This window comes from Pecten maximus, chromosome 15, assembly GCF_902652985.1.
Source record: "Pecten maximus chromosome 15, xPecMax1.1, whole genome shotgun sequence".
NCBI classification, from domain to species: Eukaryota; Metazoa; Mollusca; class Bivalvia; order Pectinida; family Pectinidae; genus Pecten; species Pecten maximus.
The window spans coordinates 6,005,744-6,024,844 of NC_047029.1; the positions used below are offsets into that span (position 1 = coordinate 6,005,744).

A 19,101-nucleotide genomic window follows, 5' to 3' on the forward strand; every position below is an offset into this window, starting at 1 on the left:
AAATGCCGATAACTTTAAGCAATAATGAATAAGGCGAAAGAAATGTTAAAATCTGGAAGGATATCGAAAGCATGGACAGGTACTACTGAGGATCGTTAAAGTCAACATGAATGGTACAGTTCCGGAGTAGTAGCGATGAGAAGACTTTTACAAGAGGCCCATGGGCCTTAACGGTCACCTGAGATGTGAAATATTTCAGTTAATCTAATTAACCCTTTTTGGCCCGCACATCAGCCCCTAGGGGTCAGTCAGGGCCAACATATGCATATTATCAAACTTTCATCCCATGCTGAAAATGTTAACAAAGTTAGAATGAATTCCAATAGAAATCAAACAAATCAGTCAAAAATGTGATTTCCCTATATAAACTATAGTAAAATTTACCCCCTCCCCAGGGGCAAACTTGTGACCCCAGGGTCATGAAATTCATACATTAGTAAAGCACCATATAAGACCCTTCCAACTATAAAGAGTATTCGATTCTACCTTATTTGCATCTTGAGAAGAAGATTTTTGAAATTTCAGTCAATTTGATCCTTTTTAGCCCTGCCCATCAGCCCCTGGGGTCAGTCAGGGCCAACATGTGCATACCATCAAACTACAATCCCAAGCTGATAATGTTAACCAAATTAGAATGAATTCCAAAAGAAATCAAACAAATTATAGTCAAAAATGTGATTTCCCTATATAAACTATAGTAAAGTTTACCCCCGCCCCAGGGGCAAACTTGAGACCCCAGGGTCATGAAATTCACAATTTTGGTAAAGCACCTTAAGACCCTGCCATCTATGAAGTGTATTTGATTCCATCATATCTGAGAGTAGAGAAGATTTTTGAAATTTCAGTCAATTTGGCCCTTTTTAGCCCCACCCATCAGCCCCTGGGGGACAGTCAGGGCCAACATGTGCATGCCATCAAACTGTCATCCCATGCTGACAATGTTTACCAAATTAGAATGAATTCCAATAGAAATAAAACAAATAAAAGTCAAAATGTGATTTCCCTATATAAACTATAGTAAAGTTTACCCCCTCCCCAGGGGCAAACTTGAGACCCTTGGGTCATGAAATTTACAATTTTGGTAAAGCACCTTAAGACCCTTCCATCTATGAAGAGTGTTTGATTCCACCATATCTGAGAGTAGAGAAGAAGATTTTTGAAATTTTAGTCAATTTTACCCTTTTTAGCCCTGCCCCTCAGGCCCCTGGGGGGTTGGGACCATATAATTTACAACTTTGGTCGACCTTTAGCCATAGAATCTTCCTGCCAAATTTCATTGAAGTTGGTTTAGGGGTTTTGGAGAAGAAGTCGAAAATGTAAATTGTTTACGGACGAACGACGCACGACGACGGAAAAAGGGGATTAGAAAAGGTCACTTGAGACTTTGTCTCAGGTGACCTAAAAAGCCGGAGTCGTGTAGGCGATGAACCAGTAACTAACGGAAGCCGATAGAATACTGACTATAGTTGGCGGAACAGAACCTAGCCATAGGCGGAAACATGAAGGCGGTAAACAGTAACTAGGAAGAGGCCCAGAGGGCCTGCATCGCTCACATTAGGTTAGGAATATTGGTTTGTTTAGTATTGTATAACGTCCTATCAACAGCTAAGGTCATTTAAGGATGTCTTCCCCTGTGTGTGAGATGTATGTGTGTGTGTGTGAGATGTATGTGTGTGAGATGTACATTATGTATGTGTGTGAGATGTGTGTGTGTGAGATGTATGTGTGTGAGATGTGTGTGTGTGTGATGTACATTATGTATGTGTGTGAGATGTATGTGTGTGTGTGTGAGATGTATGTGTGTGAGATGTATGTGTGTGAGATGTATGTGTGTGAGATGTATGTGTGTGAGATGTATGTGTGCGAGATGTGTGTGTGTGTGATGTACATTATGTATGTGTGTGAGATGTATGTGTGTGTGTGTGAGATGTGTGTGTGTGAGATGGTATGTGTGTGAGATGTATGTGTGTGAGATGTATGTGTGTGAGATGTGTGTGTGTGAGATGTACATTATGTATGTGTGTGAGATGTATGTGTGTGTGAGATGTATGTGTGTGAGATGTGTGTGTGTGAGATGTACATTATGTATGTGTGTGAGATGTATGTGTGAGATGTATGTGTGTGAGATGTGTGTGTGTGAGATGGTTTGTGTGTGTGAGATGGTTTGTGTGTGTGAGATGGTGTGTGTGTGTGATGTACATTATGTATGTGTGTGAGATGTATGTGTGTGTGTGTGAGATGTATGTGTGTGAGATGTATGTGTGTGAGATGTATGTGTGTGAGATGTATGTGTGTGTGAGATGTATGTGTGTGAGATGTATGTGTGTGAGATGTATGTGTGTGGATGTTGTGTGTGGTGTTGTGTGTGAGATGTATGTGTGTGAGTGTTGTGTGTGAGATGTATGTGTGTGCGTGTGTGTGTGTGCGCTGTTGTGTGTGCGTGTCTGTGTGTGGCTGGTGTGTGTGTGTGCTTCCTTATGTGTGTGTGAGATGGTTTGTGTGTGTGTGAGATGTTTGTGTGTGAGTGTGATTGTGTGTGTGTGTGGTGTTGGTGAGTGTATGTGTGTGCGATGTGTGTGTGTGTGTGTTGTGTGTGGATGTCTGTGTGTGAGTGTATATGTGTGGCTGTTGTGTGTGGTGTGTGTGTGTGAGATGGTTTGTGTATGTGTGTGGTTTATATGTGTGTGTGTGGTGTGTGTGTGTGTGATGGTGTGTGTGTGTGTGTGTGGCATTGTAGTGTCCTCGGAACCAGCATACGACGGAAATTCTGGTAAGTCTTACTACTGAGGTAGGGAACTAAGTCTGTACCATCGGAGGCATACAGCTCAAACTCCCGGACTTGTCTGGACGTAACGATGTTGCCGGCAGGAACCGAATCATTCCGATTTGTCACCCGACTGGGATGCGATAGGGATGCAAATGTGTTTATAGGCGAGCACTCATTTCATGTCAGAACAGTATTGCCATAGCTACACTGTCATATGGCATCCGTCGGAAACTGTGATCACAAAGAATTGCTCGAGTTAAAGTTCATCAGGCATTGAGGTACTTTGATGTAGCCCCAGGTACAGATGGTGTTCCATATTGTGCTGAGTTTTTTAGTTGAAGCATTACTTTATGATACGTTGTAAGAATCATGTTATCTTATTCAGTAAATTTGGATACCAATAATCATCCAGACATCCATTAGCGTGTAACAAGTAAGGCGATTTGCTGACAAACTCGAGTCACGAGTTCACTCATACCATCGTGTTTCGGTCCCAGAGTTACAACGTTTTTTGTCATCGTAACTGTACAAAGCATTGGCTGCCACTCACTATATATTGTACCCCTGAACTCTGACCTGGTGACCTTTATCTTTGGTTGCTTGCTTTCTTCTTTGACCGTATTGTTTAAGAATGAGAATTCATAGCTATTATAAAATGAATAGGGCTATTCTCGGTAGGATTAATTATCACAAAATACAAATAATAGTATATACTACTAATTATTCTATCAAAATCGTGTCAAAAGGTGTGTAGAGACTGAAAGCAATCTTACGGGTGTTTTGTAAATGTATAACAATAGGATAGGCGTATGTATACACTTCCAATTATAAATGTGCTATTGTTGTGAAAGTCAACGTAAGTGTATAATTGTAGAAAATGATTAACGGGTTTAGGGACTATGACAACCATAAAAAAACATTCAATGATGGGGCTCCATCTCTCCCAGAGTGCATTGCGGATAAATCCTTCATGAATCCACTCTGGAAGATATTGTACGGGACTATGTAAATCGTTCAATGTGAACTTCAGTGTAGTCAAGAGTCGCAAACATGTCAGTTACTCCAAGGGTGACAACCAAATTTGGTTTGGTTTGGTTTATTTTGTTTAACGTCCTAGTAACATCTAAGGTCATTTAAGGACGGCCTCCCGTGCGTGCGACATGCATGCGTGTGGTGAGTGCGTATGTGTGTTTTGGGAGGCTGCGGTATGTTGGTGTTAATTCTCCTTGTGATAAGCCAGAACTTTGCCGATTTATAGTGCTACCTCACTGAAGCATACTGCCGAACACACCCAGCAGACAATCAAGTAAATACTACCAACACACTGTGGCGGAAATACAAAGAACCCTAGACGAGTACCTGTGGTAAGGATATGGAGCCAGATTCTCTCCGCAGTGATGTTGTAAGACTCTAGAGCGAAAGGAGACAGATTATCATATAAAAACCAAGTTTAAGGGACACTTGAAGCCTGAAAACTTTTTCAGACAGACGTTACTAAGTAAATGTTGATCACAAAAAGTTCTTGAGCAAAGAGGACCAAAAGTTTTGCCTTGAAAAAACGATGTCCCACTGACATCATATGTTTTGTAGATAAATTTGTCTGCAAGGATTTTTATCTGTACAAAATGAGTAAGATACACTAAACTCTATAATAAGTTAAACAGTGTCATACGTCGGCTTCGTCCTTCTACGACTTCTACGTGATGCTAAGGGCCAAAATGCCGATAACTTTCAGCAATAATGAATAAGGCGAAAGAAATGTTAAAATCTGGAAGGATATCGAAAGCATGGACAGGTACTACTGAGGATCGTTAAAGTCAACATGAATGGTACAGTTCAGGAGTAGTAGCGATGAGAAGACTTTTAAAAGCCGGAGTCGTGTAGGCATGAACCAGTAACTAACGGAAGCCGATAGAATACTGACTATAGTTGGCGGGACAGAACCTAGCCATAAGCGGAGTCATGAAGGCGGTAAACAGTAACTAGGAAGAGGCCCAGAGGGCCTGCATCACTCACATTAGGTTAGGAATATTGGTTTGTTTAGTATTGTATAACGTCCTATCAACAGCTAAGGTCATTTAAGGACGTCTTCCCCTGTGTGTGAGATGTATGTGTGTGAGGTGTACATTGTATGTGTGTGAGATGTATGTGTGTGAGATGTATGTGTGAGATATGTGTGAGATGTATGTGTGTGAGATGTATGTGTGTGAGATGTATGTGTGAGAGATGTGTGTGAGAGATGTATGTGTGTGAGATGTATGTGTGTGAGATGTGTGTGTGTGAGATGTATGTGTGTGAGATGTATGTGTGTGAGATGTGTGTGTGTGTGAGATGTGTGTGTGAGATGTGTGTGTGAGATGTGTGTGTGAGATGCGTGTGTGTGAGATGTGTGTGTGTGAGATGTATGTGTGAGATGTGTGTGTGTGTGAGATGTGTGTGTGTGTGAGATGTATGTGTGTGAGATGTGTGTGTGTGAGATGTATGTGTGTGAGATGTATGTGTGTGAGATGTATGTGTGTGAGATGTATGTGTGTGAGATGTATGTGTGTGAGATGTGTGTGTGTGAGATGTATGTGTGCGAGATGTATGTGTGTGAGATGTACATTATGTATGTGTGAGATGTACGTGTGTGAGATGTGTGTGTGTGAGATGTGTGTGTGAGATGTATGTGTGTGAGATGTATGTGTGTGAGATGTGTGTGTGTGAGATGTATGTGTGTGAGATGTGTGTGTGTGAGATGTATGTGTGTGAGATGTACATTATGTATGTGTGTGAGATGTATGTGTGTGAGATGTATGTGTGTGAGATGTATGTGTGTGAGATGTACATTATGTATGTGTGTGAGATGTATGTGTGTGAGATGTGTGTGTGTGAGATGTATGTGTGTGAGATGTATGTGTGTGAGATGTATGTGTGTGAGATGTGTATGTGTGTGAGATGTGTATGTGTGTGAGATGTATGTGTGTGAGATGTGTGTGTGTGAGATGTATGTATGTGTGTGAGATGTATGTGTGTGAGATGTATGTGTGAGATGTACATTATGTATGTGTGTGAGATGTGTGTGTGTGAGATGTACATTATGTATGTGTGTGAGATGTATGTGTGTGAGATGTACATTATGTATGTGTGTGAGATGTATGTGTGTGAGATGTATGTGTGTGAGGTGTATGTGTGTGAGATGTATGTGTGTGAGATGTACATTATGTATGTGTGTGAGATGTGTGTGTGTTGTGTATATGTGCATATTCAGGGCGACAGTGATATTTTTGTGTAAAAATCATATTCAACATTACATATTTTGTTGACAAACTCAATCATAAAACAAATAAACTTATTATTGAACAACCATTTTAATATTATCTATGATAATACCAATACAGATGTACCATTGGGAGGTTAAAGCAATACCATTGGCTATGTCACATTTTTATGTTAGCAATTAAAAAGGCATTCCTTAGTTTGGGCAGCAGAAACATACAAAATTTATATTGATGAAATCTATGTTGAACAAGGATTATATGAGTGTTTGTGCCTCCTAGTAATGAAATCAACGCTGAAATGTACAGAACAATGACAATACACAAATACCATCTGTCTTTGCAGTAATTAGTGATACTTCGGGGTGAATTAAGAATTTTTAGGATTTAATACTAGACGAAATTTGGTTTATCATGAGAGTAAAACTACCGTATTAATGTGAAGATTATAACTTTTACTTGGGGAAAAAATCATATTTTCCATTAAGTTCCATTTTGATAACCGAAACTTTATTCAAACTAAGGAAGGAAATTCAGCTTATCACTCAGAAATACAAGAAATATAGAAACCATTTACATCATTAATTCTATTCATCTTGGTCCTGGCCTGTTATCTCAGAAAATCGCTACAGAAATCGTGTTAACTCTTATCTCTGATCTATATGATACACAAGCGTTTCTAAATAAACCTTACAGGATCCAATATACATACAAAAGGGATATTTATAATACACCTCTGTTTATAAATAATGATTTAAATATACATGTATAATATATATATAAATAAGGAAGTGACTCTGTATTTGACATTTTCACTGCACATTCACAAAAACATGAAGAGGCAGAGAAAAGTTTCAATGTGATTTTTTTTTGTTAACTTTTGCAATGCCATACGTTATATAATGATTATCAATTATAATAATTAATAGTTAAGATGAGTGAGATATTACAGAAAAAAGGTGGTCAGGTGATGCAGTGGTAATCCATTTGACTTCCACCTGATGTTGGATTCCCTAACTGGACGTTATATGGGGTCACCTGCCTGACCACATAGGCTATCACCGGACACTCCAGTTTCCTCGTACAATGAAACACATCTTATACTTCCATCCCAGTCAGAGTGATTAAGTTGATATAACTAGTTTTGCAATCGTAAAAATAAAAAGTTCACATTTCAACTACTACTAAAACCTTTCTGCTTCATTCACTGTGGAGTTCTCCAGACTGAAGTCATATGTGTACTGGGAAAGGTTAATCTGATGGTGGTCTAAGGAAGGTGTACGACCATGTATAATGTCAACCACAGTTTGGATTTGAGGATTCAATACGAACGGGACATCTGAAACGGCGGTCTTATGTCCATGTGTGTCATACTGATCTTCCATGTAATCAGTTGATGCAGTATTCTGATAGTTTGTATACTGGGACGTTTCCATACTCATGCTTGATGAGGTAGACAAAGATCGACAGTACTGGGTATAGGACGGAAGATTGTCACTGACATCTGCAATATTTTGATTCTGAAAAGCAAAGTATATATATAGGGTCTATATGAAATGATAAATTGTAAAGAATTTCTCAAAGTAATCAATTTCTTTTTGGTTGTAGTTTTTTTGTGATCATTAACTAGAAGAGTTTGCTAATATGAAAGGTTGAAATTCTATTGATCATATATGTACCTACAATTTAAAAAAAACCATTTGGTTGGATGGGGGTTGCTTATTAACTGATAAACAATATTTAACAAAGATCATCTTTCTTACGGAACTGAATTATTTTCATAATTGCATGAAAAATACTATCTTCAAATATGTTGACATGTTCTCTCAATATGAATTGAAATACATGTGCAATACATACATTTTAACATATACACATACATTACATTGTACAAAATATATTTATACCTGAGTCACACTTTGGTAATCAGGAGGAGAGTTTACATTTCCAATGAAATCACAAGTTCTTACTGTTGTCCTCTCACTGCGGCTCTGTCCAACCACTAGAAAACCGTCTTGTTCGCTGTCTTGTGTCAGTCCCCTTTCGGGAGGGTTTATTGTCTCGCGTCTTCCTGCGTTGTTTGACCTTCCAGTGAATGGTTTGATAAGAGCAGAAAACATTTCCTGAGCATGATTCATTACAGACAGTTGTTCAGAGACTTTATATTCATCATTAGAAAAACTTCTGTTCCACTCTGGCTACATATCAGCAAGTTACATTATCTGAAAAAAACAAAAAAAAACTTGAAATAACAAGACAACCGACCCCACATCATAGTTTAAATAAACAAGAGGCCCATGGGCCTTAACAGTCATCTGACTCTAAATCAAAGACCCTTATACTATTGTAGTATGCATACTCTGTAGCGAGTAAAGTGGCACTGTTGGCCATGGTGGCCATCATAGAATTTGGATCAACCCTAAAAATAACAACACTTGATCATGACTATCTCAGGATCATTTCTGGTAAGATAGAGCTGAATACCACTGGTGGAATTTGAGAACAAGTTTGAAATAGGTGTTGTTCAGGAAAACCATGATTGTACAAGCATGTTACAAAATGGCCACCGTGGCTGCCATGTCAAAGTTTTTACGAGGCCGAAAAATACCAACCCTTTGTTGGCTCTCATTTCTTAACACCCTCACCAATTTGCAGCTCAATGGCACCAGTAGTGAAACTGGAAAAGAAGTTTAAAATGTGTTCTTCAAGATGGCTGCCATGGTGGCCATCTTGGATTTCTGACTGACCCAATTAATAACAACACTAAGTCAGAACCATCTCGGGTTCATTTCTGGTAAGTTATAGCTGAATCCCACAGATGGAATATGAGAACAAGTTTGAAATAGGTGTTGTTCAGGAAAACCATGATTGCGCAATCATGTTACAAAATAGCCGCCGTTGGCTGCCATGTCAAAGTTTTTACGAGGCCGAAAAATAACAACACTTTGTTGGCTCCCCTCCCTTAACGTCCTCTCCAATTTCCAGCTCAATGGCACCAGTGGAACTTGAGAAGAAGTTTAAAATGTGTTGCGGCAATTTTGGATTTCAGATCGACCCCAAAAATAACAACACTTGGTCAGGATTAACTCGGGATCATTTCAGGCAAGTTTCAGCTCAATAGCACTGGTGGAACTTGAGAAGAAGTTTAAAATGTGAAAAGTTTATGGACGGCGCACGGCCACGGCGGACGAAGCACGATAGCTATAGGTCATCCTGACCCTTCGGGTCTGATGACCTAACAAGAGGCCTATAGGCCTAAACGCTCACCTGCTGTGATTATAGCCCCATATCATTTTTTTTACATCCCCCTACGAACCAAATAGAGGCTGATAGCTGCATGGCTGGTGGGCAGTATATTACCAAGGGTCTATCTCAAAGAATGTAAGGTTAAAATTTCTGGAGAATGTGATTCTGGAGATGGCAAAAAAATGGTGGATATCTTGCCCAAATATAATAACTGAAAAAGTAGGTCACAGTGACCTAATTTTGCAATATTTGCTATCAACATTCCTTTATAATCTTAGATGTCCATTTCTATTGCCCTAGCATAATTACTGAAAAAGTAGGTCACAGTGACCTAATTTTGCAATATTTGTTATCGGCATGCCTTTCTTATCCTAGATGTCCATTTCTATTGCCCTAGCATAATTACTGAAAAAGTAGGTCACAGTGACCTAATTTTGCAATATTAGTTATCGGCATGCCTTTCTCATCCTAGATGTCCATTTCTATTGCCCTGATGTAATAATTGAAAAAGTAGGTCACAGTGACCTAATTTTGCAATATTTGCTATCAGCATGCAATTATCATCTTAGATGTCAGTTGATGTTGTCCTATCATTATTCCTACTTAGAGCAATGTAAAGACATAAATAGTATCAATGTGACATGTTTTCCACTTGCACAGTATCACTACATAATATATATATATATATATGTATATGACTAATCAATTAGAAAACTTTAGACTCTCTCATTTAAATTATCAGAAGTTTTCTGATCTTTACCATATTTACACATTAAAGCTAGACACTGGGTAACTGGGCAGCTCTGGAGATATGGCTCCATTCCCAGACCTCTGCTGCCCTTTATCTAATTAATTTTATTGTTTTCCTGTGTGACCCTAAACCAGCAATATTATGGTTTCATGCAGAGATTAAGCTAACAGGTTTTCTCATCAAAACTAATTGGTATCAGAGAGGAGAAAATCCAGAAGCCTAGTTATCTTAAACAAAGAAATGTTCTACAGAACCCCCCATTTGGGACCCCTAGCAGCAATGTTCACACTGAAGAGATATACAGTTGGTGCTGTTAGCAGCCAAGCTAGTCAGCTGCCAGTTCCCCCATTATGGACCCCTAGCGGCAATGTTCACACTGAAGATATATACAGTGTATACAGACAGGTACAAACCATACAATTAAATTACAAAAAATGTAATTAAAAATCAACCACTCATTATACATACTCCAAATTAAACTCGTCTCTTTATCATCACTATCTGAACCTTGTTATTGAAAATCAACTCTAAATGATGTTCCAGTCATTAGATATCTTGGAATTGTTCACAAAAAAAAAATAAAGTACTTTTCCATAGCTCATCAGATGATAATTGCTGTGCTGGCCATCTTGTAAATTCTATGAGTTTTTGAAACAACACCTCTTATTCAGAAATGTCACTAGAACATTCCTAGAAAGTCGTCTTACTACGAAGCAAATAATATTGGAGTTATAAGGAAAAACATAATTTCAAAGATGGCGATCATGGCAGCCATCTTGAATTTTATTTTCACTTAATGAATACAAATATCTAGTCAGGACCTTCTAACTAATCATTCAATGCGAATTTCAACACTCTCGGTTAAAAAAAGTTAACGGACGACGGACGACGGACGACAGACGCCGGATGATACCCCATAGCAAAAGCTCACATGAGCCTTCGGCTCAGGTGAGCTAAAAAAGTTAATATCTCAACAGTGTTTGCAGTGTCAATCATAGCACCTACACCTATATAAATGTATTAAATAAATTTCATCAAGAAAGGACAAGTTTAAATTTCAATATCACCTGAAGAACAAAGAACAAAAATATAATGTTGTCATTGTCATTCATTTGTTACAAAGAATTTTTTGTTTTTAAAATTATTCATGATTAAAGCAACTATAAGTTACAACTGTAAAAATCGCTGCTGGAAAATATTACCTGGCCTTATATCTTAAAACAAGAGGCCCAGAGGGCCTGTATCGCTCACATGGATTTCATGAGATATGAAACAAGAATGATGATTAAGTATATTTGTCACTGGTATTGCTTTGTCAACATATCATAGGCATTTCATATGGGTACGTGAGGTTTTTATGCCAAAAAATGCATTAATCCATGAAATGAAATGGACTTTTGGCGCAACCCCATAGGGATGCTACCACACAAATGTGAGTGATATCCATTGCTAAGTTTCAGAAAAGAAGTTGTTTAAGCCAATTGACCCCTTTTGACTCCGCCCTCTGCACCCTGGTGGTCAGTTCCTTCCTTTTTAAAATTTTGAATCCCTACCCAAAAGGATGCTACCAGTCAAATATGAGCTGTTTCAGAGAAGAATTAAGTTGTTCATATCAATTTACCGTAGCCAAATTGACCCCTTTTGGCCCCACCCCTCAGCCCCCTGGGGGGTCAACCCAAAAATTTGTACAATTTTGAATCCCCACCCCATGACCATGCTACCATACAAATGCAAGTGATATCCATTGCTTAGTTTCAGAGAAGAATTTGTTAATATCAATTTAACCAAATTACGCCCCTTTTGGCCCCACCCCTCAGCTCCCAGGGGATTGACCCCGTCATTTGTACAATTTTGAATCCCTACCCCAGGGGATGCTACCAGACAAATATGAGCGATATCCATTGCTTAGTTTCAGAGAAGAAGTTGTTTATATCAATTTAGCCAAATTGATCCCTTTTGGCCCAGCCCCCTCAGCCCCCAGGGGGGTTTTGGAGAAGAAGTCGTTTATATCAATATAGCCCAATTGACAACATTTGGCCCCGCCCCTCAGGCCCCTGAGGGGTCAGCCCCATCATTTGTACAATTTTGAATCCCAACCACATAGTGATGCTGCCAGGTAAATATGAGCGATATCCATTGCTTGATTTCAGAGAAGAAGTCATTTATATCAATATAGCCCAATTGACAACATTTGGCCCCGCCCCTCAGGCCCCTGGGGGGGTCAGCCCTACCATTTGTACAATTTTGAATCCCCATCCCATAGTGATGCTACCAAGCAAATATGAGCAATATCCATTGCTCGGTTTCAGAGAAGAAGTCGCTTATCTCAATATAGCCAAATTGATCCCTTTTGGCCCCGCCCCTCAGACCCCTGGGGGGTCAGCCCCACCATTTATACAATTTTGAATCCCCACACCATAGTGATGCTACCAGGCCAATAGGAGCAATATCCTTTGCTTGGTTTCAGAGAAGAAGTCGTTTATATCAATAGAGCTAAATTGACCCCTTTTGGCCCCGCCCCTCAGACCCCTGGGGGTCAGCCCCACCATTTGTACAATTTTGAGTCCCCACCCCATAGGGATGCTTCTGACCAAATTTGGTCAAATTCTGATCTGTGGTTATGGAGAAGAAGTCAATTGTTGACGGACGGGCGGACGACAGACGGACGGACGACGGACGCTACGGTATGGCATAAGCTCACCTTGGTCCTTCGGACCAGGTGAGCTAAAAATATATCATAAAAGTAAGACTTTTCTTTAAATTAAAAGTGTCTGCAGCCCTGTTTTGTAAATACACTGTAACTAAAACAGTATTAAACAATAACATTACAATTTGGTAAGTCCTACATGAATTGCATATACAGTCTGCATTACAACTCGGTGAGCAGCAATTTAAACCCTGCACAGACATGTCTATTGCCATCGCAGGACTCCATTGAACACATTCAACTATGAAATGGATGTTTTGAAAAAACAATGGTATCCATACTTCATACATTGATAACAAGGTAAACAATTAATACTGTATAGTATATTTTTGTATAAGGGCCAAAAATTACTGACTGTGATAATCTATACTGATACCAGCAATAGTATGCTTGCTAATGCTATCAATAATCTTGATAGTGAAATTTGTTAGTTAAACTATAAAGCAATAGGAGACTGTACATGTTGACGTGACGGTGATTGTTTGTTAAATAAGTAAGAAAATGTTTTTTTTATTTATGATGATCAGTTACTTAATTTAAACAGTTTATAAGATTAACAATCCATGTAGTATAAAACTCATAAGAACTTTTAAATTTAATAACCTGGTTGTTATAATAAGATTTTTTACCAGTTTCCATGCACACCTTTTAATATATGTCTAAACTGTTCTTCTATGTACGTTTGTAACTGTCAATTAATGTACCAGAATTGGGATATATACGACATAAACAGAGACAGAGTAGATATTGATCAAATTCACCTACCTGTAATATAAACTATTCAAATAGATTATATTAAATACATGTCTGTAAAGGCTTTCCACTGTTGCCGTACTGAAACATGCATCCCATCATAAACAAGTTTGTTGATACCTGTCTTCGCTCTCAATGATGACGAGCCACTAGTGTATTGCAATAACTATTCTGATTCAACACATATTTGTAATTACCTGTCCATTACGTCAAACATAAGATGACGCATTCTTAGCCTACTTTCATTTCATAACCGGAAATAGTTTATAGTCTTGTATAATATACGGACCGTCTAAGTATTCAATCCGGTCGCCTTTTTTAGTTCTCGAATAAAAAAAATATATGAAGCAATGCAGATTATTTCAATATTGTCAACTTAAATTAACTATATAAAAGACGATGTACGACACTTGAACTCACAGTATAAACAAAATTTAAGATCAGGATCAGATTCCCATCATTGTAAAATAAAATAAAATCTAAGTCTGTTTTAAGCTTAATTAATACGAGCCGTTCAATTCAATCGTCTGTGCGACCATGATTCAACATTACAAAATCCCGCGAAATCTACACAAGGTGCTGAAGTGATCGACACGTTTGTTTTACCATGGATAAGCCTCGTGTAAATGGCTCGATGTTGCCATCGTACCAAGGAAGGGCTGTGTGCGTATTGGGAATGGCCAAGGATGTAAGTTCTTCAACACTCCTATCCACAATAATACATAAAAGATAAGCCAATTATGATAACATAGGTCATCTACTGTAGCTACTCCTATAACATAATTATAAGAGGCCGCTGGTCGGCTCTTTTTCTATCGGATATGATTTTGCCGACTGCGCCTGTCAAAAGTATCTCGCCGTATAAAACTCTAACATTGTTGGAGTACTACTGTAGCATGTAGGTAATGTTTAATATCCATACTGTAGGTGTGTTTATTATATTATCCTTATATGCAGCAGAGACTTATAGCATATATGTCACTGTATGCAGGATATACATATATATATAGTTCAAACAGAGGATGTTGGATTTTAACCAATTACCAGATACAAAGATATATTGTACTCAAAATACACATGTACAGATATAGATGTTCCTTTGTGACAGGTTGATCAGAATGGTCAGGCATTCACACTGACAACAAGTGATGGTCAAGATATACGAATCAGCATGCAGGAACCGGTGAGTGTAAAACTGAATTTGTGGAATTAATTATTTCCTCCTGAAATTGGATTTCTCCAATTTACTGCAGGGGCACCATCGTTGATGATCTCTCAAAAATATTGGCAAATAAATCATTAGATATATAGTTGTGCGTGGGTGTGGAGAATAAGTATAGATTGGAAGTAGGTTTAAACACGATAATAGAAACTTTAATTACTTTATGTTAATACTCTACCAGAAGTATTGTATACATTTTTGGTACATTCCAACATGCAAAATAATTTTTATATTCACATTTGTATGATGATTAATGACAAAATAAATGCAACTTGGATGCAATTTTTTTAAATGTTTAAGTTTAAAGGGGATATTTCAGTTACACAGGAGACAAAATGGGTTAGCAGATTTGAAATCCATATATCTATCACACGTGACCCTTCATTTGTATATATTGGATTATCAGAGCACATTTTCACCTGCAAGATTTGTCTTTACTTTCAGTTGAGTGAATATGTTGCTGGGCTTACAGAAGTAGAAGGCCAAGTTCAGTCAAACAATGCCATTGCCTGTCAGAACTACATCACTTTCCCACAGGACACTTCGGAAGCATTTGGTAATTGCTCTGGTTAATTTTGTTGGTTCACTGTAAATATTTATATTATAATGCAGCCTGCTCTCTAAATATAATCCAGTTGGTATACACAGTATTTGACAATGCGTCCATGGAAATTTCAGATTGTTTAGATCTAATAAAACTCTATGGATCACAATATTTCTAAATTATAATCCAACAGATTTTTTTTATTTCAAAAGTTTCTGCTATTTTATGATCAGAAATCCAAGATGGCCGACATATGGACACATTTTGAACTTCTTCTCCAGTTGTATCATTGAGCTGAAAATTGGTAGGAGTAGCCAATAAAGTGTCATTATTTTTCGGCCTCGTAAAAACTTTTACATTGCCATTTTGTAACATGATTGTGCAATCATGGTTTTCAAGAACAACAACACCCTATTTCAAACTTATTCTGAAGTTCCACCAGTGGGATTCAGCTATAACTTACCTGAAATGATCCTGAGATGTTTTTGACCAAGTATTTCCAAAATGCCATGACTGCCATCTTGAAAAACACAATTTGAACTTCTTCTCCAGTTCCACTGGTATCATTGAGGGAGAAATGATAAAGAAGGGGAGCCAACAAAGTCCCTGTAATTTCCTAAAAACTTTGGAATGGTAGCCATGGCATCCACTATGTAACATGATTGCGCAATCATGGTTTTTCTAAACAACACCCATTTCAAACTTATTTTGGATTCAGCTCTAACCTATCTGAAATGATCCTGACATAGTCCTAGCCAAGTGTTATTAGTCCCCTGCCGTTTGAAAAACAGGGGGACTTTAGGTTTACCGTCCGTCCGGACAACTCCTTCTAAAGTACTACTCCGATTTTAACGAAACTTAGTATACATTATCAGAATAACATGTAGTTGTGCATCCCGCATTTTATTTTTGAAAAAAATATTTTTCAAAATGGCCGCCGGCTTCTCATTGGTTGAGGCTTGTCCGGACAACTCCTCGTAAAGGACTACTCCGATTTTAACGAAACTTTATATTCATTATCAGTATAACATGTAGTTGTGCATCCTACATTTTTAGCTCACCTGGTCCGAAGGACCAAGGTGAGCTTATGCCATACCGTGGCGTCTGTCGTCCGTCCGTTCGTCCGTCAACAATTGACTTCTTCTTCATAACCACAGATCGGAATTTGACCAAATTTGGTCAAAAGCATCCCTATGGGGTGGGGACTCAAAATTGTACAAATGGTGAGGCTGACCCCCCAGGGGTCTTAGGGGCGGGGCCAAAAGGGGTCAATTTGGCTAAATTGATATAAACGACTTCTCCTCTGAAACTAAGCAATGGATATCGCTCATATTCGCCTGGTAGCATCCCCTTGGGGTAGGGATTGAAAATTGTACAAATGGTGGGGCTGACCCCCTGGGGGGCTGAGGGGCGGGGCCAAATAGTGTCAATTTGGCTAAATTGATATAAACAACTTCTTCTCTGAAACTAAGCAATGGATATCGCTCATATTTGCCTGGTAGCACCCCCATGGGATAAGGATTCAAAATTGTACAAATGACGGGGCTGACCTTCCTGGGGGCTGAGGGGCGGGGCTAAAAGGGGCCAGTTTGGCTAAATTGTAATAAACAACTTCTCCTCTGAAACTAAGCAATGGATATTGGTCATATTTACCTGGTAGCATCCCCTTGGGGTAGGGATTGAAAATTGTACAAATGGTGGGGCTGAGGGGCAGGGCCAAACAGTGTCAATTTGGCTGAATTGATATAAACAACTTCTTCTCTGAAACTAAGCAATGGATATCGCTCATATTTGCCAGGTAGCACCCCCATGGGATATTAAAGGATTCAAAATTGTACAAATGACGGGGCTGAGGGGCGGGGCTAAAAGGGGCCAGTTTGGCTAAATTGATATAAACAACTTCTCCTCTGAAACCAAGCAATGGATATCGCTCATATTCGCCTGGTAGCATCCTCTTGAGGTAGGGATTAAAAATTGTACAAATGATGGGGCTGAGGGATGGGGCCAAACGGGGTCAATTTGGCTAAATTGATATAAACAACTTCTTCTCTGAAACTAAGCAATGGATATCGCTCATATTCGCCTGGTAGCAATCCCTTGGGGTAGGGATTCAAAATTGTACAAATGTTGGGGCTGAGGGGCGGGGCCAAACGAGGTCAATTTGGCTTAATTGATATAAACAACTTCTTCTCTGAAACTAAGCAATGGGTATCGCTCATATTCGCCTGGTAGCACACCCTTGTGGTAGGGATTCAAAATTGTACAAATGGTGGGGCTGACCCCCCGGGGGGCTGAGGGGAGGGGCCAAAAGGGATCAATTTGGCTAAATTGACATTTTTAGAATTTCAATAAAAGCAATGTTCATGTACCCATATAAAATGCTTATGATATATATATTGACATAGCAATACCAGTGACAAATATACTTGAGCATCATTCTTGTTTCATATTTCATGAAACCAGGTGAGCGATACAGGCCCTCTGGGCCTCTTGTTTTTTTTCAAAAATCTATTTTTCAAAATGGCCACCAGCTTCTCATTAGTTGAGGCTTGTCTGGACAACTCCTCCTAAAGTGATACTACTATTTTAACGAAACTTGGTATACATGATCAGTATAACATGTAGTTGTGCATCTTACATTTTTTTTTCGAAAAACTATTTTTCAAAATGGCCGCCGGCTTCTCATTGGTAGAGGCTTATCCGGACAACTCCTAAAGTACTACTCCAATTTTAAGGAAACTTGGTATACATTATCAGAATAACATGTAGTTAAAAAAATGGTAAATAAATAAGTGCACTCCTAGGTCAGGCAGGGGACTTTGTATTGCTGTTGCAATACTATTCATCCTTGTTATTTTCAAGGTCGGTCTCTGAAATCAATGATGGTTGCCATCTTCAGTAACACATTTTAAACATCTCCAGTTTGAATGGTACTGAGCTGAAAATTGGTAGGGATATTAAGGATGGGGAACCAACAGAGTGTTGTTAATTTTCGGCCTCGTAAAAAAAACCTTGACATGGCAGCAATGTGACCATTTTGTGACATGATTGCACAATCACCTATTTCAAACTTCTTCTCAAGTTCCACCAGTGCGGATTCAGCTCTAACTCATCTTGAATGATCTGGATATAATCCTGACCTGGTGTTGTTATTATTCGGGTCGACGCGAAATCAAAGATGGTTGTGCCATGGTCAAAAGTACCTCTATACTCGCTTCTGAGTATGTATACTTCAATATAGTACAAGGGACTTTAAGAGTCATATGACCATTAAGGCCCTTTCTTGAGCAATTGACATGGGCACAGCCCTGTTTCTCCCCAATATTGTTAATGGGAAACGTTTGTGATTCTTGTGTAATGAATCTGGATTCTTGTGTAATGAATCTGTCGTCATCCCACATGTTGAGCTAATTCATCAGGCAACTTTGAATTTTTTTAGAAACTTGTTATACATTAATTTGTTAATTTTTTTTTTTATTTTTCCAGATATGAAAATGTATAATGATGCTGTTGAACTTTCTGCCAGATTTTCCAATCATTACATCGTGGGAGTACAGGGATAAGGACAGATAAAGTGGATTAACATTTCACATAGGCTATACAAACTGTCACTTTGGAAACAGCTTGAGAGCAGTCTTCTGTGCATCAATAACTATACAAACTGTCCCACTGGAAACAGATTCAGAACAGTCTGTTGTACATCACTACACAAACTGTCTCTTTAGAAATAGCTTCAGAAACTCTGTTGTTCTATTGTCATTGATGAAAATATGTTGATGATTCCAAAAGTAGAAAACAGGTGATTCTGTATTACAGATTGAGATCTTAGAATTGTACTTAATACATTGTCTCCT

At 38.6% G+C, this 19,101-nt stretch overlaps 2 protein-coding genes across 4 annotated transcripts; one reads left to right on the plus strand and one right to left on the minus strand.

Moving 5' to 3' along the window:
- Positions 1-6,093: 6,093 nt before the first annotated feature.
- Positions 6,094-13,745, minus strand: LOC117343726. Of its 3 annotated transcripts, none has more exons than XM_033906198.1 (3): positions 13,494-13,745; positions 7,995-8,246; positions 6,094-7,544 (listed from the first exon to the last, which is right to left on the minus strand). In XM_033906198.1, exons 2-3 carry the CDS (start codon positions 8,160-8,162, stop codon positions 7,209-7,211), a joined length of 504 nt encoding a protein of 167 aa, XP_033762089.1. In that variant the 5' UTR covers positions 8,163-8,246; positions 13,494-13,745; the 3' UTR covers positions 6,094-7,208. The 3 variants fall into 3 exon arrangements, with proteins under 3 accessions (XP_033762089.1, XP_033762087.1, XP_033762088.1); XM_033906196.1 differs by having other exon boundaries at positions 7,932-8,246; XM_033906197.1 differs by having other exon boundaries at positions 7,932-8,246; positions 13,679-13,736.
- A 261-nt stretch (positions 13,746-14,006) lies between these two features.
- LOC117343727 lies at positions 14,007-19,101 on the plus strand. The gene is made up of 4 exons (XM_033906200.1): positions 14,007-14,169; positions 14,590-14,664; positions 15,148-15,259; positions 18,734-19,101. The coding sequence occupies exons 1-4, from the start codon at positions 14,089-14,091 to the stop codon at positions 18,808-18,810; spliced, it is 345 nt and encodes a 114-aa protein (XP_033762091.1). The 5' UTR covers positions 14,007-14,088; the 3' UTR covers positions 18,811-19,101.